Source organism: Nerophis lumbriciformis, linkage group LG27 (genome assembly GCF_033978685.3).
Source record: "Nerophis lumbriciformis linkage group LG27, RoL_Nlum_v2.1, whole genome shotgun sequence".
Lineage (NCBI taxonomy): Eukaryota > Metazoa > Chordata > Actinopteri > Syngnathiformes > Syngnathidae > Nerophis > Nerophis lumbriciformis.
Genome location: NC_084574.2, coordinates 6387544 through 6397500, shown reverse-complemented (window position 1 = coordinate 6397500; position 9957 = coordinate 6387544). Strand labels below are relative to the sequence as shown.

At 35.3% G+C, this 9957-nt stretch overlaps 1 protein-coding gene across 3 annotated transcripts in view; it reads right to left on the bottom strand.

The window, feature by feature from the left end:
* The window catches only part of cntln (centlein, centrosomal protein), a 432451-nt gene extending 427015 nt beyond the window's left edge, over positions 1-5436 (bottom strand). For 2 of the 3 annotated variants that reach the window (XM_061922945.1, XM_061922943.1), the window contains exon 1: positions 5023-5399. In XM_061922945.1, the coding sequence (XP_061778929.1) occupies positions 5023-5103 (81 nt within the window). In that variant the 5' untranslated portion in view covers positions 5104-5399. Of the gene's footprint in view, positions 1-5022 lie in introns of all 3 variants that reach the window. The other variant, XM_061922942.1, reaches the window with a different exon arrangement.
* Positions 5437-9957: the final 4521 nt, after the last annotated feature.

Below are 9957 nucleotides of genomic sequence, written 5' to 3'. Positions count from 1 at the left end.
CAACTTGAAGCAGTTTAATGTTGATTAACATGGACCCCGACTTAAATAAGTTGAAAAACTTATTGGGGTGTTACCATGTAGTGGGCAATTGTACGGAATATACACTGTATTGTGCAATCTACTAATAAAAGTCTCAATCAATCAAAAAAAGCACTTTATATGTAGAAAGGTTTTGTTAAGAAACCATTCTGAGCCTTATCTTATTTAGTTTTTATGTTATATATGTTGACCACATTAACCCTGGCAATGGACCCTGTGTGTATATGTATGTTATGCCATTGTTTACAAATTTGGTAAATAAATAACCAAAAAATATATATTTTGTTGTTTTCTTACTGAACCGAAAATGAACCGAACCGTGACCTCCAAACCGAGGTACGTATCGAACCGAATTTTTGTGTACCGTTACACCCCTACTGACTGCCATTACCCATAATACATTGTGTCCAAATCTTATTACCACACAGATCCTTACGCCATACATGCAATTAAACAATTACACATTCTTCACTGTATTAAAGCAGTATAAAATAGTACGTCATCAAATTATTCAGACAAATATAATAATTACAAACAAAGTGTACCTTATAATGATTCTAAGCATGCAATATATACATTTTCGTATTATTTAAATGAAGTAAATAGTCCCCTTTTGGCTGAATAAACATAACGCACCTTCCATAAAATGTAAATGAACTTAAATAGCATTTAGGCTCCTACACCTAGTGTGTGTGTGACAATCATTGGTACTTTAACTTTAACTTTATATGCAAAGTGAGGATGAGTTGATGTTATTAGGCACCACCTGCTGGTGAGTATGCATGTTTGAGGTTTGAGTTTATTGAGGTTTGGGTTTATTTGGATGCATGCATGCATACAACATGATACATCACAATTTTCAGTTTCTCTTTTCAACATGTTCGAAAAGGAGTAGGAAGAAGCAGAGCTTATTTAATCCTATTTCTTTTCTTTTACATAAGACGCTTAAACTTTTGTTCTCTTCCTGTTTTCAATTTATTCACAATATACTCCACAAGTAATCACAATAAAAAATAAATAAATAAAGAATAATTAGTGAAGTAAGTTATATTTCATATGATGAGATAAGTAAGATTATTTTGAGAATGAAAGAATGGATGGATGAATAAATTCAGAATGTTTATCATATTTCTTCTTCTTTGTAAACTTTAAGTTTGAAGAGTTTCTTGAAGTGGATCATATTAGTACATTGTTTGATTGCTTTGCTTAATCCATTCCATCATTTAATTCCACATACTGATAGTCTTAAGTGTTGTACGTGCATACACATTTTTTAAATGACATTTTTCTCTCAGATTATATTTCTCCTCTTTTTTTGAGAAGAATTGTTGTATATTCTTGGGTAGCAGGTTATAGTTTGCTTTGTGTATCATTCTAGCTGTTTGTAGGGCTGCAACAACTAATCGATTAAATCGATTATAAAAATAGTTGGCGATTAATTTAGTCATCGATTCGTTGGATCTGCGCTATGCGCATGCGCAGAGACTACTTTTTTTTTAATAAAACTGCAACATTTACAAACAGCTGAGAAACAATAATCAAAATAAGTATGGTGCCAGTATGGTGCCAGTATGCTGTTTTTTCCCCAATAAAATACTGGAAAGGATAGAAATGTAGTTTGTCTCTTTTATCCGATTATTAATCGATTAATCGAAGTAATAATCGACAGATTAATCGATTATCAAATTAGTTGCCAGTTGCAGCCCTAGATGTTTGCAAATTCACTATGTCGTGGAATTTCCGTATCTTTGATTCAATAAATCCAAATTATGTATTATACTATCTGATCTTTTTTGTAACACCGTTAGTGAATGAAGGGTACTTTTGTAATTATTTCCCCATATTTCTACACAGTAACTCAGATATGGTAACACTAGTGAGCAGTAGAGAATATGAAGTGATTTTTGGTCTAGAACAGTGGTTCTTAACCTGGGTTCGATTGAACCCGAGAGGTTCGGTGGAGCCTCCAGCGCGGAGGTCAAGACACACCCGACTTATCGTGTAAATAAAAACTTCTCCCTATCGACGTATTACGGATACCCCCAAACTATGTTCCTTCGAATTTTCCATCTGATTTGCAGGTGTGTAATTTGTTGTGAGTTCATGCACTGTGTTGGTTTTGTTCTTTGAACAAGCTGATGCTCATGCACGGTTCATTTTGTGCACCAGTAAAAAAAAAAACATAACTCTGTCTTGACCTACTCAGTGGCCTAGTGGTTAGAGTGTCCGCCCTGAGATGGGTAGGTTGTGAGTTCAAACCCCGGCCGAGTCATACCAAAGACCATAAAAATGGGACCCATTACCTCCCTGCTTGGCACTCAGCATCAAGGGTTGGAATTGGGGGTTAAATCACCAAAAATGATTCCCGGGCTGCTCCCAGGGGGTGATCAAGGGTGATGGGGTCAAACGCAGAGGACAAATTTCACCACACCTAGTGTGTGTGTGACAATCATTGGTACTTTAACTTTAACTTAACTTGAATTTGAAAAAATATATATATATATTTTTCACTAAAGAAGGATTCGGTCAATGCGCATATGAAACTGGTGGGGTTCGGTACCTCCAACAAGGTTAAGAACCACTGGTCTAGAACATATTTTGCTTTATTCATTATTGACGTGTTTCTTGCTACTTTATGTTGTATATTTTTTTACGTGAGATTTCCAGTTCAATTTATCATCAATCATCATACCTACAAATTTAGAAATGTAAAATAATTCCTCTCAATCACAAACTGAGGGCATCTTCTCCAATGGCTTCAATGCAAACAAATAAAGGGTGTCAGTGTGTTTGAATGCATGCAGACTAGAGATGTCCCGATAATTTCGGCCTGTCGATATTATCGGCAGATAAATGCTTGAAAATGTAATATCGGAAATTATCGGTATCGTTTTTTTATTATATCGGTATCGTTTTTTTTATTAAATCAACATAAAAAAACACAAGATACACTTACAATTAGTGCACCAACCCAAAAAACCTCCCTCCCCCATTTACACTCATTCACACAAAAGGGTTGTTTCTTTCTGTTATTAATATTCTAGTTCCTACATCATATATCAATATACCTACATTTCCTACATTATATATATATATATATATATATATATATATATATATATATATATATATATATATATATATTAGAGATGCGCGGATAGGCAATTATTTCATCCGCAACCGCATCAGAAAGTCGTCAACCATCCGCCATCCACCCGACCTAACATTTGATCAGAACCGCACCCGCCCGTTGCTATATATCTAATATAGACGATGCAAGGCATTAGTGAGGTTATAAAGCTTTTGCCTGTTAAAGAAAGGAGACTGATCCAATGCAGCACAGACATTCGCGTGCCACGCTGTCACGACCCAGACGCACACCAGTGCGCAATCATATGGGAGCCGCGCTGAGCGCACCTCCAAGCGCGTCTCGCTGCCGGCGACGGCCGGGTATGAGCCCGACGCTCCAGCGCCATCCATTTTCAGGGCTAATTGATTCGGCAGGTGGGTTGTTACACACTCCTTAGCGGGTTCCAACTTCCATGGCCACCGTCCTGCTGTCTATATCAACCAGGGTGAGCCCCACCCCTTTCGTGAGCGCCCCCGGCAACAGGGGTGGCGGGCAGGTAAGCTGCGCGGGCGGAGCGCGCGGAGTGACCCCTGTTACGAGCCCCCGGCCACGGGGGTGGCGGGCAGGTAAGCTGCGCGGGCGGAGCGCGCGGAGTGACCCCTGTTACGAGCCCCCGGCCACGGGGGTGGCGGGCAGGTAAGCTGCGCGGGCGGAGCGCGCGGAGTGACCCCTGTTACGAGCCCCCGGCCACGGGGGTGGCGGGCAGGTAAGCTGCTTACCTGCTGCGCGTGACGCCGGCCGCGGCGAAGGCGGACGAGGCGGGGTGTCGGTGCGGTGGGCGCGGTGGTGACCCTGGACGTGCGTCGGGCCCTTCTCGCGGATCGCCTCAGCTACGGCTCCCGGTGGGGCCCTCTCGGGGGAAGGGGCGTCCCTTCTCCGCTCCGTAAAAGTGTCCATCTCTTCTTTTTTTTTTCTTCTGTTGTGGCATATGCTGCAGGTGCCTGCTCGTTTTTCGTATGTGGGTAACAACATTTAACTATGTATATATATTTCCGAATTGGTTTAACTGCCACCCGCCTGAATCTATTTAAAATCAAATTTTTTTAAATTTCAACCGCCCGACCCGACCCGACCCGACCCGCGGATAAAATCTAATCTTTTTTAATTTCATCCGCCCGATCCGCGGATAATCCGCGGACTCCGCGGTTGTGCCTGCAAACCGCGCATCTCTAATATATATATATATATATATCCATCCATCCATTTTCTACCGCTTATTCCCTTCGGGGTCGCTGGAGCCTATCTCAGCTACAATCGGGCGGAAGGCGGGGTACACCCTGGACAAGTCGCCACCTCATCGCAGGGCCTATATATATATATATATATATATATATACATTATAATTTCCTACACTAATCTCAATATGGATTATACATCAATATAGATCACTCATTCACACAAAAGGGTTGTTTCTTTCTGTTATTAATATTCTGGTTCCTACATTATATATCAATACAGTCTGCAAGGGATACAGTCCGTAAGCACACATGATTGTGCGTGCTGCTGGTCCACTAATAGTACTAACCTTTAACACTTAATTTTACTCATTTTCATTCATTACTAGTTTCTATGTAACTGTTTTTATATTGTTTTACTTTCTTTTTTATTCAAGAAAGTGTTTTTAATTTATTTATCTTATTTTATGAATTTTAAAAAAAAGGACCTTATCTTCACTATATTTGGTTGTCCAAATTAGGCATAATAATGTGTTAATTCCACGACTGTATATATCGGTATAGGTTGATATCGGTAATTAAGAGTTGGACAATATCGGAATATCTGCAAAAAAGCCATTATCGGACATCCCTAATGCAGGTATTAGAAGAATAGTGTATAGTGTTTGGGCCACTTACCTGACATTGCATCAAGTCCTCTGACAAACTCCTCACCTCCTCCTCCAGTGCCAGCATACGAGGGATGTCCGTGTACGACATTGTGACTTTAGACGTGCACTTCCGCCCTCAATCGTGCAATAGTAGACCTTCAAAACAAAAGCGTCGCCGCGAGCTAACTCTGCTAGCTTTAGCCACTATTGTTGACTTTCCTTCAGCAGCCGAAGGCAAAGTTCCGCGTACACTACATCATGTTCCAAACACAGCGCGTATGTAATTTACATTAAAACGTCCGTTTTAATAAGGGCGAAACTTACAATAACAGCACGCAGACGCTCGAAGTCTTGTTTGTGGTTTCCTGTTTTCAAACAATCCCGCTGTTGCCGTGCTGCGTCACGTGTCACGTCATTTCACGACAGTTGAAGTCGAAACACGGCAGTCGGTGCCGATAGCGGCTACGAGTTTTTTTTATTTATTATTATTTTGTTTAAATTTTATATACCTTTATTTATAAACTGCAACATTTACAAACACTCGAGAAATAATAATAATCAAAATAAGTACAAAAACAGTACAAATCAGCGCCAGCGGGTTGTAAAGTCAATAAAGTAACTAAAATAGAATGCAATATATATATATATATATATATATATATATATATATACATCATACTTGCCAACCTTGAGACCTCCAATTTCGGGAGGTGGGGGTGGGGCGTGGTTGGGGGCGGGGCTAAGAGGGGAGGAGTATATTTACAGCTAGAATTCACCAAGTCAAGTATTTCATAAATATATATATATATATATATATATATATATATATATATATATATATATATATATATATATATATAAGAAATACTTGACTTTCAGTGAATTCCAGATATATATATATATATTATATATATATATGTATATATATATATATATATATATATATATATATATATATATATATATATATATATATATATATATATATATATATATAAAAGAAATACTTGAATTTCAGTGTTCGATTATTTACACATATACACACACATAACACTCATCTACTCATTGTTGAGTTAAGGGTTGAATTGTCCATCCTTGTTCTATTCTCTGTCACTATTTTTCTAACCATGCTGAACACCCTTTCGCAGGTACCCAGAAAGGTTTCGAGTACCACCAAAAAAACTGAATCTCTGAAGACAGTATAAAAATCTGTGTTAAAGGTGTACAAATACTGTTTGTATAATAAGCATGTTATTTTTTTTTACAAATGAGGGTTAAGAGTTCAGTACTAAAAAAAAAAGAAAATAATATGGCTTAAGTACAGTTTTTTAATCGAGCTGCTGCATTTTTTGGTTGGGTTGTTTATTTATTTTGAGTAACTTCTATACATTTCTAAAAGGGGAGGAATGTAATAGTGATCTGTGTTTGTCTGTTGCCATCTCCTGGTGAATGTTGGCTATAGCATACTGGGGTTACTTTTTGGTTGGCCAACATTTTACGTGGTGTTGCGCACCTGACGTCACTCAGGTCCGCATGGAGCTGGAGGGGGCGTGGCTTCCAGCTCCGCCTGAATTTCAGGAGATTTTCGGGAGAAGATTTGTCCCGGGAGGTTTTCGGGAGAGGCGCTGAATTTCGGGAGTCTCCCGGAAAATCCGGGAGGGTTGGCAAGTATGACATACATACTTGCCAACCTTGAGACCTCCGATTTCTGGAGGTGGGGTGGGGGGTCGGGGGTGGGGCGGGGCGTGGTTGGGGTCGGGGCGTGGTTAAGAGGGGAGGAGTATATTGACAGCTAGAATTCACGATTCTACATCCTGAAAATATGCAAACAAAACTGTGTTTAGATAATTGATACTTCAAACTTGCATAAATAAATCGTAAGGAATTTAACATAACTTGGCTTCTGAGAGCTTCAAAATGTAATGAATAAAATGCTAAAGTTGTTGATAAACAAGCAATTATTTAAATAATTAAATGTGGTCATTTTAAATGAATTATTATGATCATTTAAAATTAATTATTTCAAATATGTTTATTTTAATGTATAATTCTATGGCTGGATGTAATGAGGAGTCAGAAAAAATACAAATAAAAAATACAATTAATTTTGATGATTTTAGCAAAATATAGTAAAAATGTATTTGTTTTTTTAAATTAATAGATATATTTATTTTTAGGTAAGATAAACGTAATAATACAATTTATCTCTAGTCTGGATGATTTAGTTCTTGTCACCCTGTTGTCCTCCCGTCATGAAAAAAGGCTGTCCTCACTCAGGTCCGCATGGAGCTGGAGGGGGCGTGGCCTCCAGCTCCGGCTGAAAATCGGGAGATTTTCGGGAGAATATTTGTTGTTGTTGATGTTTTCGGGAAAGGCGCTGAATTTCGGGAGTCTCCCGGAAAATTCGGGAGGGTTGGCAAGTATGTGTATATATATATATATATATATATATATATATATATATATATACATATAACAAGTTCAGTAAATAATTACAATTTGGAACACAGCATCATCGTTTTCACAGCTTTTTGTTTGTTAGAGGTAGAGAGTACAATATTTTGCCATCATTATAATACTGATGTAGATTACTGGTATGTGTGACTGTGTAAAAAAAAAAGAACTAAAACAAACTGCTTTTCCATGCTGGCTATTGGTAAAAATGTCAAAAAGTTAAAATGTTTTAATAGCATACTTGCCAACCTTGAGACCTCCGATTTCGGGAGGTGGGGTGTGGGGGCGTGGTCGGGGGTGGGGCGGGGCGTGGTTAAGAGGGGAGGAGTATATTGACAGCTAGAATTCACCAAGTCAAGTATTTCATACGTATATATATATATATATATATATATATATATATATATATATATATATATATATATATATATATATATATATATATATATAAGTCAAGTATTTCATACATATATATATATATATATATATATATATATATATATATATAAGTCAAGTATTTCATACATATATATATATATATATATATATATATATATATATATATATATATATATATATATATATATATATATATATAAGTCAAGTATTTCATACATATATATATATATATATATATATATATATATATATATATATAAGTCAAGTATTTCATACATATATATATATATATATATATATGTATGAAATACTTGACTTATATATATATATATATATATATATATATATATATATATATATATATATATATATATATATATATATATATATATGTATGAAATACTTGACTTGGTGAATTCTAGCTGTCAATATACTCCTCCCCTCTTAACCACGCCCCGCCCCACCCCCGACCACGCCCCCACACCCCACCTCCCGAAATCGGAGGTCTCAAGGTTGGCAAGTATGCTATTAAAACATTTGAACTTTTAATATATATATATATATATATATATGTATATATACATCCTGAAAATATGCAAACAAAACTGTGTTTAGATAATTGATACTTCAAACTTGCATAAATAAATATTAAGGAATATAACATAACTTGGCTTCTGAGAGTTTCAAAATGTAATGAATAAAATGCTAAAGTTGTTGATAAACAAGCAATTATTTTAATAATTAAATGTGGTCATTTTAAATGAACTATAATGATCATTTAAAAATAATTATTTCAAATATGTTTATTTTAATGTATAATTCTATGGCTGGATGTAATGAGGAGTCAGAAAAAATACAAATAAAAATACAATTAATTTTGATGTTTTTAGCAAAATATAGTAAAAATGTATTTAGTTTTTTTTTTTTTAATTAATAAATATAATTATTTATAGGTAAGATAAACATAATAATACAATTTATCTCTAGTCTGGATGATTTAGTTCTTGTCACCCTGTTGTCCTACCGTCGTGAAAAAAGGCTGTCCTCACTCAGGTCCGCATGGAGCTGGAGGGGGCGTGGCCTCCAGCTCCGGCTGAAAATCGGGAGATTTTCGGGAGAATATTTGTTGTTGTTGATGTTTTCGGGAAAGGCGCTGAATTTCGGGAGTCTCCCGGAAAATTCGGGAGGGTTGGCAAGTATGTGTATATATATATATATATATATATATATATATATATATATATATACATATAACAAGTTCAGTAAATAATTACAATTTGGAACACAGCATCATCGTTTTCACAGCTTTTTGGTTGTTAGAGGTAGAGAGTACAATATTTTGCCATCATTATAATACTGATGTAGATTACTGGTATGTGTGACTGTGTAAAAAAAAAAGAACTAAAACAAACTGCTTTTCCATGCTGGCTATTGGTAAAAATGTCAAAAAGTTAAAATGTTTTAATAGCATACTTGCCAACCTTGAGACCTCCGATTTCGGGAGGTGGGGTGTGGGGGCGTGGTCGGGGGTGGGGCGGGGCGTGGTTAAGAGGGGAGGAGTATATTGACAGCTAGAATTCACCAAGTCAAGTATTTCATACATATATATATATATATATATATATATATATATATATATATATATATATATATATATATATATATATATATATATATATATATATATATATATATATATATATATATATAAGTCAAGTATTTCATACATATATATATATATATATATATATATATATATATATATATAAGTCAAGTATTTCATACATATATATATATATATATATATATATATATATATATATATATATATATATATATATATATATAAGTCAAGTATTTCATACATATATATATATATATATATATATATATATATATATATATAAGTCAAGTATTTCATACATATATATATATATATATATATATGTATGAAATACTTGACTTATATATATATATATATATATATATATATATATATATATATATATATATATATATATATATATATATATATATGTATGAAATACTTGACTTGGTGAATTCTAGCTGTCAATATACTCCTCCCCTCTTAACCACGCCCCGCCCCACC